The 17428-nt window shown below is 35.4% G+C and overlaps 1 protein-coding gene across 1 annotated transcript in view; it reads right to left on the bottom strand.

The window, feature by feature from the left end:
• LOC106876453 (dynein beta chain, ciliary) overlaps positions 1 to 17428 on the bottom strand; it is an 855334-nt gene that overhangs the window by 764233 nt on the left and 73673 nt on the right. Inside the window, exon 4 of the mRNA XM_089350837.1 lies at positions 1402 to 1492. Within this exon, the coding sequence (XP_089206963.1) occupies positions 1402 to 1492 (91 nt within the window). The remainder of the gene's footprint in view (positions 1 to 1401; positions 1493 to 17428) is intronic.

Genomic DNA, 17428 nt, shown 5'->3' with positions numbered 1-17428 from the left:
TATATATATATATGCATATATATATAAATGGATGTGTGTATTTTTCCTTGTTTACAATTAAAACAGAAGAAATAAGTAAATAGTTACCAGGGCAGCAAAAAATCACACAAGTAACAAGGACATAACACCCTGTTTGTAAAGGTAGAAACTCCAGGTTGATGTGAAATATTTTCTATAATATATATAAATAAGTAAATGGAGTTAAATGCAGGTGTTAGTCAAATACTTTTACTTCCAACATATGTTTCGAAGACAACATTAGTATTACTCCAAAAGGAATAAAATGGTGTAAGACAATGTAATCTCCTCATCAGGGAAAGAAAGAGACCAATCACATTAATAAGACATTGTAACAGAATGTGATGTATGTGTATAATGATGAATGGAACGCTATTAAGTTTTCATTAAAAACCGTTAGTAGATATGACATCAAAGGTAGCCTATAGAAAAAGAAAGGTATAAGCATAAAACTAATAAAGGAGAAATATAGAGCGATATGTGAATTAAAATAAAAGCTTAAGGGCTTAGAAATAGATACATCTACTGGAAGTGAAATGTAAGGAGAAACACAATGTTCAAATTATATAGAATGTTAGAAATCACTTATATGAACTAAAGGTATGTTTCCGTCAATGTTTACATCTGTAAGTACACTCTATAAACGTGTTTACAAGGGGATTCTTAGAAAATAGAATATAAAAGAACTTACTATTACAGAGTTGGCAGAATCCTTTGCCTCTATTGTATAGGAATGAAAGAGAGAGAATCAACCAATCTAAATTAAATTGTTTATTGTGGTCTTTTAGATACCAAATTAATTTACTAAGCCCTGTATTGTTATGTTTATTCCTATCCCTAAATGTAGAGCAATGATTAGAAATTCTTTTAGATAACTGATAAGAAAAACTGCCTATATAAAAAAGACATTGATATCATAAGTAATTTTACACTGGTATATACAGTTTTTAGTCTTAGAATTACTAGATATAAACTTAATTCTGTTGGAATTGACTTCAGAGACAATAACCTTGTTGTTAGTATTACTAGGGGAATGGTTAGTATTAGCTAAATTAATGTTAGTATTTTCAGTAATCTGATTCTTATTTAACAGACTAATATTATGTGAAGAGATAATTTGTGAAAGATTTTTTGTGTTAGACAAACTAATCCCAATGGTGCGCGAGTTGATAATCGAGTAATACCTAGAATTCTTTGGAAAGTTCTTAATAACAGCTTCACAAAACTGGAAAGGAAGATTAGATTTAATTTGCCTCCCATAAGGAATAATCAACCAAATAGTTTTTCTAGTAGTTGCCTTATTGTTAGTGTCACTATCTTTAAAAGACTTCGATTTACCTTTAGAATGAAAAAAGGGTCTTAAATAATGGTTATCTCCCTTACGCTGTAAAAAACATTACCCTGTTTGGTGTTTGTGTCGAAATTAAAATTAAAATCATTCATATTGTTACAACTAGATTTTATGTCTCGATTACTAAAGGTAGAATAAGATTGAATAGAATTAATGTAGGTAACTTTCTCTATATAGCCTGCTTTAAGTAAGGCAGAGTTATAAAATTCAGCCTTGTCATTGAAAATGTCAACATTAGCAGATAACTTATACAATCTGAATGAAATATTTTAAACTAAATTCTTAGTGATTGCTCTAGAATGATTACAGAATTGGCTAATATACTTTAAATAGGTTGATGGCTTGTGATATGGGAAGTACGAATTATTGTGTAAGTTAAGTGTAATATCTAAAAAGTTGGCTTTCATTACATTATCATCAAAAACGATGCCTAAGCCCATTCTTTGGAAAAACATAACTAAACTATTCTTAACCTTTTGTACGTTCGGTTAGAAATATTTTGAAGGTAGAGTAAACAATCATCACGATATAGCCCTCCATTGATGCTTGGGAACTGGTCTGCCATTTCATAAGGTATATATATACCGACCAAATCAGCTATTTGTGCTGAATCAGAACTTCCCATCTTGACATGAAAACCATCGGGTGTATCTTTACGGACACATAGGTTGTTATCAAATTTTATGATAGATTTTCTGGCAGCCAACACGACATTAATCTCTTCCCTGGTGAGACCAGCTTTGTTGTGAGCTAGCCAGAGTGCTTTATTAAGTACTATTGGGTTGATGGAGGATTAGAAACTAGAAACGTCAAACTGGATAATCTTAGTGCTCTTCTCTTTAGTAATAGAACTAAACCAGTCAATGACTTGGAATGAATTGGACCATAAACTAAGCTTTAATTTTTTAACTAAGGTAGGAATATATTTATCTAGAATATTTTTACTAAGTACACTGATGTCAGAGCTAGAAGAACAGATAAGTCGTAAGGATGGTTTATTAAAAAAATTTTGTGATCTTTTAAAATAAAACGTGGTTGCTTAGGATCAAGTGGTTCTGTCTTCATGTGTAAGTCATACTTCTCCATAATTTTCTTAGCCTCAAGATTGTCTTTCCTGAGTGCACCTTATAGTTTTTTTAAATTTCTTTTTTAAGCAGTTCTAGGTAATAGTCCTTGGTAAGTTTGTACAGGTTTCCCGTTTTATCTGATTGAACCAGTATATTATCCATAGTGATATTGTGAAGATACCTCAGATGTTTATTCCTTAGGGGTGATCAGTGAAATTTTACATTCCTCACCATAGACCAGAAATCATCTACAAACTGTTTCAATTTTGGGTTAGGTGGAGGATTGTTTTTAGATTTAAATAAATTTTTAAATTGAGAAGTTAGATCATTAGTGGGCTATTGAAAGTCCTTATTGTTGAAGAAAAAGTGACCCATTTGATATGGTTAATAAAGGAATTTGTCTTACTAATGAGTTGCTTAAGGAAAGCATTCTTTGGGGGAATGGGTATATCCTTAAGAGGTGTGTTTATATTAAACTAGCAGAGATACCCGGCCTTGCTTGGGATTAAAATGGCATAGATTTTTATTGCTTTACTTGTTTCAGTTATGTGACTGTCGCCATGGTGGAGCACAGCCGTTGGTCGAAGAAATCAACCACAGGATTTATTCTTTGTAAGCATAGTACTCATTGTGTCAGTGTCTTTTACCAAACCACTAAGTTACGGGAATGTAAACACAGCAACATCAGTTATCAAGCAATGGTGGGGGGTACAAACACAAGACACAGGTACACACATATACAAATATACACATATATATATATTAGCAGTATAACCCGATCATGTCCGGGTGTGACTTATTACGCCATCTACGATAAGTCTTGCTAGGTGAAAATCAACTAAAAAAGAAAGCCTTACAATGAAAAAACCCTTATGATGTAAATATGTTCATAATTCAAAAGACGATGAAATTAATAGGGAAAGTCTGAAGGCTGTTTTGCATAAAATTATTAAGCGTACGTAAATTTCATCCGTCTAATTGGCTATAGAAATGCTTGTGCAAAACAACTTTTTGCACTGCCCTGATTATACATAGCAGGGTAATCCCTTTTCGCAGGAGTTAGGACTGCAATTTGTGATGAAGCAATTGCTGGCGATCTGTTGCTACACAGAATTCTATCAGATCAGGCAGAAGATGTTGATGCACCATTTTGCATTATGTTCAAAGTAGCTTCTGGAATGTGGTGAATTGCTGCAGTCTGTTGCTGTCATTTTAAACCGGTTGCTTTCTTTCCCCCAGCAAACTCTCTTCTTTGGAGGCATAATCTATGTATATATTAAACAGAACAACAAAAGTTATAATAGATGGCAGGGTCGGTACTTTTAACATATCTGTAATTTTTCAGATTAACACTCACACGATCACCCAACCCTAATCCTAAACCTAATCCGAACACTAATCCTAAACCCTAACCCTAATCCTAAAACCCTAACCCTGACCCTAAAACCGTAACTGTAACACTAATGCTAACCCTCACCGTAACCTAAACCCTAACCCTAAACCCTAAAATCCTAACCCTAACACCCTAGTGAAAATCGTGGTATATTTACAAAACATTGACAAACATGAGTTATATTTTACTGAATGATTGTGTACTTGCATGTGTATGCGTTTGAGAGAGCGAGAGAGGGTGAGAAAGGAATAGAGTTAGTTAAAAGTTTTCTTATGACGGCTTCTCTTCACTGCCTATTACTTCATTAGAAATATACGGATGCACATTTGCCAATAATAGAGAAAAATGAAACAAATACGGACGACTTGCTCCGAAACACCACCGAATGGGGAACACTTCTCAAAAATAACCTGCAGTTGTTTCCTTCAAAATTTCTACATGCTCGAAATGTACATACATCAAGGTATATTTCTCGAAAATTTCACGAAAAAATATTCATATTCCTGGAAGTTAAGAGGAAATTAAGTGGAATTTCCGAAAATTGTCCCCCATCCCTCTCCCAAAACACTTTTTTGTATATTCGGAATCTACATAATAAATAATATATGTATAGAAAATTTCATTAAAAAATATTCATTTTTCTGAAAGTTATGACCTTCCAAAGTCGGGGGGTACAACTCTGTAGTTATGCCACATTCACGAACATGAGTTATATTTTTGTGAATGATTGTGTTTACTTGCACGTGTATGCGTTTGAGAGAGCGAGAGAGGAAGTGGGGGACAACGGGAGCAATGTGTATGTTGTCACAGATCACGTATGTGTGATTGTGTGTGTTTTTACGTATCAATGTTATGAAAAATAGGTAAAGAATACTGAGAGGAAAGTTTAATCTATGACTTTGTATCACTTTCTCTCTCTCTCTCTCCCTCTTTTACTCTTACTCTCTATATTATATGTTGAGCGCGTGTGTAAGAACGCCGTTCCAGGTAGAAGGGAAGAAATATAAAAGTTGCTAGAAACAACAGTCAAATCTCCCTTAAATCACACAAAGTAAACGGAATTTTAAAAATCTAATTACTGCACTGGAAAGTTCACATCGAGAAAATTCCATTGGTGTAAAAATTTTTACGTAAAAGTGGAAAATGTGGATTTCTATAGATGGGACACACACACACACACACACACACTCACAAACTCAGCTTTATAGATATAGATATATGCTTTTGGTGCGAACGGCTTCATTATACGGTGCCGTATTTTACAATGCTGTAAATAATAATAATGGTATTATCGGTGATAATGGCGAACCCATAGCTAAACCATCTTCTTGTCGATATATATCAGTGTCCACACTGAAGTAGGTAGTTTCTACACAGTAAGTCAACATTTCCATCAAGTTTGTTATTGGTATACTAGTGCGTTCTTTTAGATGGGTGTCTGTCACTAGTTTTTCTTGAATCACCGATAGTGCTTCACCAGTTGGGACTTTGGTGAATAGACTTATCACATCTAGACTCACCATCTGGTTGGATTCAATGGGGGTATCCTTGATCAATTCTGTGAAGTGGATGGAATTCTTCACGTATGATGTTGACTTCCCATGCAGCTGTGGTAGGTTATACAAATAAATTTATAAGCCTTAAAATTCACCCCATAATTGCCCACGGGCATATGGCGTAGTGGTTAAGAGCGCGGGCTACTAACCCCAAGGTTCCGAGTTCGATTCACGGCAGCGACCTGATTAATAATAATAATAATAATATAATAATAATAATAATAATAGTAACATCGATAGGAATGAGAACTCAGGTTCGAAATTTCCCCAAGACACCTGACGAAGGCTGGAGGGTATATCAGCCGAAACGTTGTGTTAACAACAAACAAGATGAGGACGAATATCCGTCAAATGTAGATAATGTAAATAATGTGAATATATATATATATACATATATACATACATATATATAGTCAGACAGTTGCAGCCAATGGAGAATTATCTAGGGAAACGCAAATATTGAGCAGTGTTCCGCAAGGAACTGTCCTGGGGCCACTACTGCTCATAGTAGCCCTTCTGGACATGCCCACTGTCACTAGCTACACTGATGACACAAAACTGTCTCAGGCAATAAAGAATACTGATGATATCATAAGCCTGCAGAATGACCTAAATGCAATATACAAGTGGGCAGAGCAAAATAACATGCAGTTCAATGCAAAAAAATTTCAAGTACTGCACTACAAGGCCACAAGTGCCCCCCAACTGGCATACACAGGACCTGGAGGTACTGCAATCCCAGAACCACAAACAGTGAGAGACCTGGGCATCAGCATGTGTAGTGATGCATCATTTCACATGCACATTGTCAAGTTGACAGCAAAGTGCAGACAACTGGCAGGGTGGATACTGAGGACATTCCGAACAAAGGATCAAAAAGTCATGTTGACTCTATGGAAGACATTTGTTCTGAGCGACCTAGACTATTACTCTCAGTTGTAGTCACCACGCAGTGTCAAGCGGACAGCAGAACTCAAGGCAATTCAGCGTCACTATACAAAAAAGATCACCACAGTCCAGCAGATGAACTACGGAGCGACTGAAGGCACTAGGTCTCTACTCTCTGGAGCACAGGCGGGAGAGATATGTAATAATTTACATATGGAAAATACTGGAAGGACTGGTACCAAACTTTGGCATCAAGTACTACACGAATGCCCGCACGGGTTGCCACTGCATGGTACCAAGGGTACCATCCACTGCATCTCACATAAGAACAAGGTACTACAACAGCCTCGGTTTCAGAGGACCTCAGCTCTTTAATGCCCTGCCAAAACAATTGAGAGACCTGCAAAACATGGATATAGAGGTCTTCAAAACAAAACTCGACACTTTCCTCTCCACGATACCAGACGAACCAATGGCTCAAAATGAGACACAGTTTAGGGCAGCGATGTCAAATTCTTTTATACACCAGATGTGCCAGTTATTTTATAACTGATGTAAAAAATTGATACTTAAGGATTTACATAGTTTATAAAGCTTTTTATAATGATGGACTCAAGGTTTTAGAAACTAGTAAAGTGAATGATTGGAATTAACATAGAATTATAATGGTGAAAATTAAAAACTTATCTAATATCATTTAAGAACACATAAGGGATAGAATTTATCTTATAATGTAAAGAATTAATATAGGATTTACATAGTTTATAATAATGGGTTTATCAAGGTTTATGGAACTAATACAAAGAATGGTAGGAATTAACAAAGAATTCAATAATAGAGAACATGATAATTATGTACTAGTTTAATTATACTATCTTACATAGTCAAGAACTTGTTTTAAAACTAACATGGGCTAAATGCAGAATATTAATGGAACAAGGATTAGATTTATTTAAGTCAAACTATAGAATAACTAAAACACTACCAATACAAGCCCTGAAATAATGGAAAAATAAGGATCCTTTTAGAGTCAGGCATTAAATAAAATGAAATATAAATTTTCAAGGTTTGAGAACTAATTAAAAACATTAAGAACTTACAAAACATCCTGGATCTTTCTGATTTGGCGGGCGCCACTTGTTTTCTTAACGAAACACTTTTAAACTTGGAACACTGGTAGAATGTGTCGTATAAAACATCTTATACTGTTAATGTTATTGAGAAAATTTTATCTTTTGAAAGTTATTTCGTGTTAAAATTGTCGTATTTCGGTAATTTCAACCAATCACTGACGTCTATTAAGGTGAAAACAATTACATTTCACTTCCAGTAGATATATCTATTTCCAAGTCTTTAAACTTTTATTTTAATTCACATATGGTTCTATATTTCTCCTTTATTAGTTTTATGCTTACTCCTTTCTTTTACCCATTCTCTTTCTATAGGCTAAAAACTTTTAAAAAAAAACTTAATAGCATTCCATTCATCATTATACACATTTATCACATTCTGTTAAAATGTCTTATTGATGTGTTTGGTTTCTTTCTTTCCCTGATAAGAAGGTTATATTGTCTTACACCATCTTATTCCTTTTGGAATAATATCAATGTTGTCTTCGAAACATATGTCAGAAGTAAAAGTATTTGAATAGCACCTGCATTTAACTCCATTTATTTAGTTATATATATTATACAAAATATTTCACATCAACCCAGAGTTTCTATCATTACAAATAGGGTGTTACATCCTTATTACTTGTGTGATTTTTTGCTGCCCTGGTAACTATTTATTTATTTTTTCCATGTTAATTGTAAACGAGGGGAAAATACACATCCATATATGTATACTTCAACCAGGTTTCCATATAACCTGCTAATAAAATAGTTACTACATATGGAGTTATCTAAACCTATAGTATAGCTCAGTTTGTGAGTGTGTGTGTGTGTGTGTGTTGCATCTATAGAAATCCACACCTTACAAGATAGCAATCTGGGAGTTGCACCAATGGATTCCTCATGGTCAAAAATGCCCGGAATCGACCATTTGTCTTCTTTTGGTTGCTTCCTAACACGTGAATTTTTGCATTAAAAATAATTTTAAAACATCAATTCTAACAATTTTCAAATTGCAGCCATTTGCAAACATGAGTTAAGTCCCCTTCCACCTACGGTGTTTAACAGATAGAGAGAGAGAGAGAGAGAGAGAGAGAGACATAACAGATTTTTTCAATATCGTCTTTTTACTGGATTATTTTGTAAACAATGTTACGAAACCTCATGTTTTCGAATTATATATATGTATATATATATATATAATGTATATATATGCTTTCGGTGCAAATGGTTTTGTTATACGACGCCGTATTGTACAATCCTGTAAATGATATTAATAATGGTATTCTTATATAACATTAATGTTTATGTCGCTCACCGTGCAATTACTAAGGAAAATAGTCGAATGACGAGGCATATAAGCACTCGACAGAAGAAACAAGGCTTTCCTATCTGTGAAGGTACCACACTTATTCATGTTAACAAACGGATGTGGGTTCGCGTCCCACGCAGATGGGAAAGCCTTCTTTTTTCTGTCAAGGGCTTATATGCTCTGTTATTAGACTATTTTCGTTACTCATTGCATGGTGGGTGAATGGCATAAGCTTTAAGCTTATGTAAAAATACCATTATTATTATTTACAGCATTGTAAAATACGGCACCGTATAATGAAGCCGTTCGCACCAAAAGCATATATCTATATCTATAAAGCTGAGTTTGTGAGTGTGTGTGTGTGTGTGTGTGTGTGTGTCCCATCTATAGAAATCCACATTTTCCACTTTTACGTAAAAATTTTTACACCAATGGAATTTTCTCGATGTGAACTTTCCAGTGCAGTAATTAGATTTTTAAAATTCCGTTTACTTTGTGTGATTTAAGGGAGATTTGACTGTTGTTTCTAGCAACTTTTATATTTCTTCCCTTCTACCTGGAACGGCGTTCTTACACACGCGCTCAACATATAATATAGAGAGTAAGAGTAAAAGAGGGAGAGAGAGAGAGAGAGAGAAAGTGATACAACGTCATAGATTAAACTTTCCTCTCAGTATTCTTTACCTATTTTTCATAACATTGATACGTAAAAACACACACAATCACACATACGTGATCTGTGACAACATACACATTGCTCCCGTTGTCCCCCACTTCCTCTCTCGCTCTCTCAAACGCATACACGTGCAAGTAAACACAATCATTCACAAAAATATAACTCATGTTCGTGAATGTGGCATATATATATATATATATATATATATATATATATATATATATATATATATATATATATATATATATATATATATATATACATATATATATACATATATATATACATATATATATACATATATATATATATACATATATATATATACATATATATATATACATATATATATACATATATATATATATATACATATATATATACATATATATATATATATATATATATACATATATATATATACATATATATATATACATATATATATACATATATATATACACATATATATACACATATATATATACATATATATATACATATATATATACATATATATATATACATATATATATATACATATATATATACATATATATATACATATATATATGCATATATATATACATATATATATACATATATATATACATATATATATATGTATATACATACATAAATATATATATACATACATATATATATATATATATACATACATATATATACATACATATATATATACATACATATATGTATATATATATATACATACACACACACACACACAAACACACACACACACACACACACACACATATATATATATACATATATACACACACACACATGTGACTTAGTAGGAATTTATCTGCTCTCCTACATACAGGAGGAATTCCCAGACCTGGAAGGGGGATTATACAGGGACGATGCACTATTTGTAATTAAAAATCCCTCGAATAGGAAACTAGAGCTCATCAACTTGCATAAATTCTTCAAAAGATTTGGACTAGCCATTTCTATAGAAAACAAAACAAACAGGAAACAACTTCTATCTCATTCCAGGGTGAAAAACTAGAGGTAGTCGATAGCTTCCGCTATCTGGGCGACCAAGTTAGTAGTGGGGGTGGGTGCGCTGAAAGTGTAGCTGCTAGAATAAGAATAGCCTGGGCAAAGTTTAGAGAGCTCTTACCCCTGCTGGCGACAAAGGGACTCTCACTCAGAGTAAAAGGCAGACTGTATGACGCATGCGTACGAACAACCATGCTACATGGCAGTGAAACATGGGCTGTAACTGCTGAGGACATACGTAAGCTCGCAAGGAATGAAGCCAGTATGCTCCGTTGGATGTGTAATGTCAATGTGAATACCCGTCAGAGTGTAAGTATCTTGAGAGAAAAGCTGAACATTAGAAGCATCAGTTGTGGCGTGCAAGAGAGACGATTGCGCTGGTATGGACATGTGGTGAGAATGGAGGAGGATAGCTGCGTGAAAAAGTGCCACACCCTAACAGTTGAGGGAACCCGTGGAAGAGGTAGGCCCAGGAAGACCTGGGCTGAGGTGGTGAGGCAAGACCTTCGTACATTGGGCCTCACCGAGGCGATGACTACGGACCGAGACCTTTGGAAATGGGCTGTGCGTGAGAAGACCCGGCAAGCCAAGTAAGATCGTTGCCAGTGCCCCTGGACTGGTTCTTGTGCGGGTGGCACATGAGATGCACCATTTTGAGCGTGGCCGTTGCCAGTACCGCCTGACTGGCTCCTGTAGGATTTTCGAGCGAGATCGTTGCCAGTGCCCCTGGACTGGCTTGTGCGGGTGGCACATAAAAGACACCATTTCGAGCGTGGCCGTTTTCGTGCGGGTGACACGTAAAAGCACCCACTACACTCTCTGAGTGGTTGGCGTTAGGAAGGGCATCCAGCTGTAGAAACTCTGCCAAATCAGACTGGAGCCTGGTGTTGCCATCCGGTTTCACCAGTCCTCAGTCAAATCGTCCAACCCATGCTAGCATGGAAAGCGGACGTTAAACGATGATGACATCCATAAACTACCTAGACGCCAATTGCAACCTAGCCACAGGACTACATGAACCATACATAAAGCCCAATACCAACCTAAAATACATAAAAGCATCCAGCAACCACCCACTATTCCTCAAGCAGGGCTTAGCACATAGTATAAGCAATAGGATATCACACCTCTCCTCTAACCAAGCTATCTTTAATAAGCATAAGGAAACCTACAATATCGCACTACATAAGGCAGGATTCAACCATAAAATTAAATTCACCGAACCCAATAACCATAAAAAAGACCCAACTATAAGGAACCCAAATGCTAGAAACACGCACACTACTAACGCACCTAACACCGATGGAAACCACACTAACGATATGAATGACAAAGATAAGTAATAGAAATACAACACATCCCAATACCAAACTACATAACACCAAAAATACCAACAACAATATAAACACAAATACCAATAATATTAAAAGGACGATTAAGGCTAACAACGAGACGAAACAGAAATATAATAACCACCTGAACAGAACCAACATTAAGCAATACAGCGATAAGTTTAGCTTAAATTACAGGGAAACCCAGAAGACTAAAAGGAACCATATATCGGGCCCACTAAAACCTAACAATACTAGCAGGGAAAACAATGAAAAGACACATATTAAAAATAAACCCAAATATACAAATAAATTAGACAGCCAGAGAGAAAAATTCACCAGCCTCCCCAGTTACGATGGTAGCTTCTATACTAGATATGGCCATAATAGCAGCAAAAACAATAAGGATACGACCTGGCTAATCATTCCCTATAACATGGGCCTCAAAACCAACATAGTCCGCTCACTAGTGAACATAATAGATAAACACCTCAATGTGAACAATAAATACGCAGAAATATTTAAGAACAAAATAAGAATAGGCCACAGCCTAACATGTAACTTAGCTACCATAATAGCATCTTTTAATAATCATTCTATACAGCTAGAAACACCACGAACAAACAAATCAACAACCCTCTAAACAATAGGAATAAATCCAACTCTAGGCCAACACCCCTTACTAGGAGGGATGCACACTGAAAAAACAATAGTGCCACACAACACACATACATAGACACCCCTCATAACCTATGTGGCTGTAGAGATAGGAACAAATGCAATTTCTCCAAGACAGATAATATAGTTTACCAATGTGATGTACAAACAAATAGCCACACTAAATCTTACATTGGGGCAATGAGTAACCAAATACGTTTAAGATATAATGAGCACCTAGCGAGTTTTAAAAACAGAAATAAGGCAAATTCTACAGGGCTTAGTAGGTATATCTGGGAACTAAACGACAATAAGATAGAATATAAACTAAAGTGGCACATACTAAAAGTAGCTAATTCCTATAACCCAACTAACAGACGGTGCAATCTCTGTGTAACAGAATGCCTCGAAATCCTAACAGCTAAGAACGAATTATTAAACAGGAGATATGAATCTAGTCTAATCTGTCTTCACGCTACTAAATACTCATTCTCTAAGTATAATTAAATATATAATACATTACACCTACTAAGTAAAACTAAATATGCATAAAATAGCTTTACTTCTAAGTAGATATGAATAAGACAAAAGTTAGCCCCCTTTTCACCTAAATTTAGGGTTGCTGCCCTGTACTAACACCGCCGGTGCTATAAAAACACAGCGCATCCAGCAATCACAAATATCATGTGGAGATGCACTTGACTAAAACTGGAACAATGTTCTTAAATAGCACCCACCCTATATCCCCTTAAAAGAAGACCAACGCAACAACTAAAATGTAAGGCTCTATTTACCTATCACCACTATCACACCACCACATATATTACACCCAATAATTACTTCTCCTACATTTCGCACACCACAAACTTCGAATATACCCTTCAACACTCTGAAGAGATCGGCCAAACCACTGGCTTGATCGAAATGTACGTAAGTGACTATGACATAATATACAAAATGACTCATAACATAACCTAAACCTCCACACTGACTCATTTCACAAGCTCCACATAATAAAACAACGGCTATCTAGTCCAACGAAAATGCTTTTTCTTGTATTTGTTGCTCCATTCTCCAAGTAAATACATAAACTACGGTTTAAGCAATAAATTACCTGCCTCTGGACACCCTCTTCCCAAGACAGTACCCGTACAGGTGACTCCCAGGAGTGCCTCCAGATTTAAACATCCCCTGGTTGCTTGGATGCTTCAGACTACCCCTGAAGGATCGAGGCAAACCTACCACTTACCTATATATACACACACATATATATATATATATATATATAGGAGAATATACAAATAATAACAACAGACGAGGACAGGTGGTGTAAATAACAAAAGGATATATTAGTATGACGCTCGGGAATACGGAAAGTCTTTGACGTTTCGAGCTACGCTCTTTAACAGAAAGAATACGGAGACAAGGAGAAAAACACGGAGAAAAAAAATTGAATAGTGTTCAGTCAACTGTCAATCATAATAATGGCCGATCATAACAATGGCTGACCGGAAGTTAGAAATTCTTTTTTCAGGAGAGCTATGAAAGGGGGAGATAACAAACGGTGATCGGGAACGAGGGGCTGTGTGTGGGAGGTAGAATGCTGGTGATCTTGACATATGTAGTGTGAAAATGGGGAAGGGAGAAAGGGAGGAAGTAGTTGGTCAGTTGTAGTGTGTGCATGGTGTGATGCGAGGGTATTGGTGTGGTGTGATGTGAGGGTGTTGGGAGGTGGGGAAGGCATGGGTGGAGTGTGGGTTAGGCTGAGGGTGGGGTAGAAGTAGGGGTCTGTGGGTAGGGTGGGGTATGTGGGTAGGGGTGGGTGGTGGGTGTAAGGAATTGGATGGGGTGGAGTGGGAAGGTAGAGTAGGAGTGTGTTGGGGTGTGGTGGGATGAACTTATGAGGGGGTGTTGACAAGGAGGGAGAAGGGGAAGGTGGATGTAAGAGAGGGGGAAGATGGGTATGGGAGGGGGGAGGAAGAGAGGAGAGAGGGTGGGTATAAGAGAGGGAAGGTGGATATGGGGGAAGGTGGGTATGGGGGGGGGAGAAAGAGGGGGAAGGTGGGTATGGGGGGAGAAAGAGAGGAAGAGAAAGAGAGGAAGAGAAAGAGAGGAAGAGAAAGAGAGGAAGAGAAAGAGAGTGAGAGAGAGGGAAGAGGGGTATGGGGGGGGGGAGAAAGAGAGGAAGAGAAAGAGAGTGAGAGAGAGGGGAAGAGAGTGAGAGAGTAAGGGTGAGAGAGTAAGAGAGTAAGAGTGTAGAGAGTAGGAGAGTAAGAGTGTAGAGAGGAAGAGTGAGAGAGGGGGAGTATATATACACACACACACACACACATATATATATATATATATATATATATATATATATTTGTGCTGTTAAATGTTTTAATTCTTTCTGTTTTCCTCGCATACTGTTTTTCTCTGTTATAGTGGTGCACTACGGTGGATTAATTTAAGACTTAGCTCTTATTTCTAGCAGGTAGATGCTTGTTAAGCATCATTACGCTTCGTGCAAATTTATAATTTATAGCTATTTAAAGCTATTATAACTGCGTTCCACCCATGTCACTACTGGTGATATCATCAAATTTAGAATTTATCCACAGATGATATGAACAGTAGTGACATCTAACGTATTTGAAAAGTCTGAAACCTAGGTATTGCATTATCCTTAATCTGGGTTGTTCATTTTCGGATGTTCTTCCTAAGGTAAGACAAGTTTTTCATGTTTTGTTGCACACACGCATTTTTGCCAGTATATACGCAGTGAAGCTATACAATAGCGTCGTTTTTATATCGATTGCTATTCTCCAGCAAATATCGGTACCTTGTTGTACCATTCTTATGAATTTATATATATATACCCTTTAGGGCTACTTTTTGCTGGAAATTGATACATTTGTATTGAAATATTTTTCATTATATATATATATATATATATATTTATATAAAGGGCATTATTACAGAAAATAATAACGCCACACAGTGGACTTCTCAAAATAACCACATTTAGTACCTAATGCGAGGAAAAACAACCAACAGAAGACGACCAACTTTCTTTTAAATAAACTTAACTGTGTATCGGCCGATTTCGCGATTACTAGGATGAATCTAGATTTCGTTCATCAGCACAGTATTGTCCCAAAAATATATATAAATAAACAGAATTCTCACCTCACCAAAAACGAACACACTACGTATCCGACAGAGTAAAGGGAATGAAGTTTATCTGTATATATCTTCATCAAAGAAGCGGGAATACTTCCGGGTTGCTTCTGGGTACCCATGTGGAGACAGGAATAAAGATTCAACATTGAATATATTCTGTGTATATATTTGATAAATAAATTCAAGAAGGGATATATTCAATGTTGAATCTTTATACACGGGTCCAAGACTGACTTCATCACCAAGGCTACACATTTAGTACTAGAGGAAAATACCTTTAATTCGACAATAAAACATATCGGCAGATAAAGGGCACGGTTATGGGTACGCGATTTGCGCCCTCATATGCAAACTTAGTTATGGGATACTTAGAAGAAAAGCTCTGTGAGGAAGTAGAAAAAAACCTTTGGTCAGGAATACAAGAAATATATCATTAAAAAGTGGAACCAGAATTTGTAGTAAAAGAATGTGGAGATAGGAGATGTGGAACGTGTAACAATACCAACAACTTCAAGTACATAGAAAGTGGTTTCCACATAAAGTTCAAAAGCGGATCCATTTTAAAAATAAATGCAGATATGAACTGTAAAGCACAACATCTCATATACTGCATTACCTGCCCAAACTGTAAAGAAAATTACATTGGCGAAACGAATAACTCCCTCTGCCAACGTGCAAGAATTTGCAGGCAACATATCCGGCAAGAAGAACTACGAAAGATTCCATTGAGTAAGCATCTTGAAATATGTGGAGACAGAAAGTTCAAAATCTTTCCCTTTTACATATGTACCTGGGACGATCTGCAATACCAAAAGGCAATGGAACTACACTACATAAAAAGATTCTCTCCAAAGTTAAATGTTTGCAAGAGAAAAAAGAAGAGCAAAGAGTATGTTTTGTATGTATGTATATGTATATATGTATGGGTATGATATATATAGTTATTTTATTTTATTAATGTATTTTCATACAGAACTACACCTTACCAAAAATTAAATAAATAACTGTATGACAGGAATATATTATAAATATAACACAAATATAAAAAGAAAGGACTAAAACAGAAAGGCCAAAAAAACATTTTTTTATTTCTTATTCGCTATTTTTTCTTTCTTTTTTCTTTTCTTTCTTTTTTCTTTTTCTTTTCTTTCTTTTTTCTTTTTCTTTTCTTTCTTTTTTCTTTTTCTTTTCTTTCTTTTTTCTTTTTCTTTTCTTTCTTTTTCCTTTTTCTTTTCTTTCTTTTCTTACCATCCCTAGAAACCATTTCAAAACAATGGTGTCAGTAGTAAACAAGTTTTTACTTTTATTTATATATTTATAAAGAATAAGCAGTTTTGAATGGTACAACAATGCACTATAATACAAAAAAATGGACTATATACCTGTTGTAATTTAGTTATCTATAGTCCAATGATATTTCGGAATACAATTCCTTCTTCAGATATTCTTAGATGAAGTTTCACCATTCAAAGCTTTTTATTCTTTACAAACAATACACAATGCTTCAAGCGAACCACAATACTCTCTTATATATTTATTTTTTTATTTTGACAATCCTTAGACCATTTCAATACAATGAAAAGTGGTGGATAGGAAAATGAATAGCCCTTCTCTCTCTCTTTTACCCTACCTATCTTTCTATCTGTCTGACTATCTATCTATCTATCTATCTATCTATCCATCTTCCATTGTCTTCAAGGCCTTATCCCCAAAAAACAAAACAAAAACAATGTTCTCTTATAAACAAAATCCCAAAACAACATCTGTTTTATATAAATAAGCTACATATCTGTATATTCACAGAATTGTATTTGACAAGTTTGAAAGATGAATGAAAGTGTTAATATGAAAATGAAGATATAATAATAAA

The sequence above is a fragment of the Octopus bimaculoides genome, chromosome 1 (genome assembly GCF_046866305.1).
Source record: "Octopus bimaculoides isolate indiv1 chromosome 1, ASM4686630v1, whole genome shotgun sequence".
In the NCBI taxonomy this organism is placed as follows: domain Eukaryota; kingdom Metazoa; phylum Mollusca; class Cephalopoda; order Octopoda; family Octopodidae; genus Octopus; species Octopus bimaculoides.
This window is presented reverse-complemented; position numbering and strand designations above follow the sequence as displayed.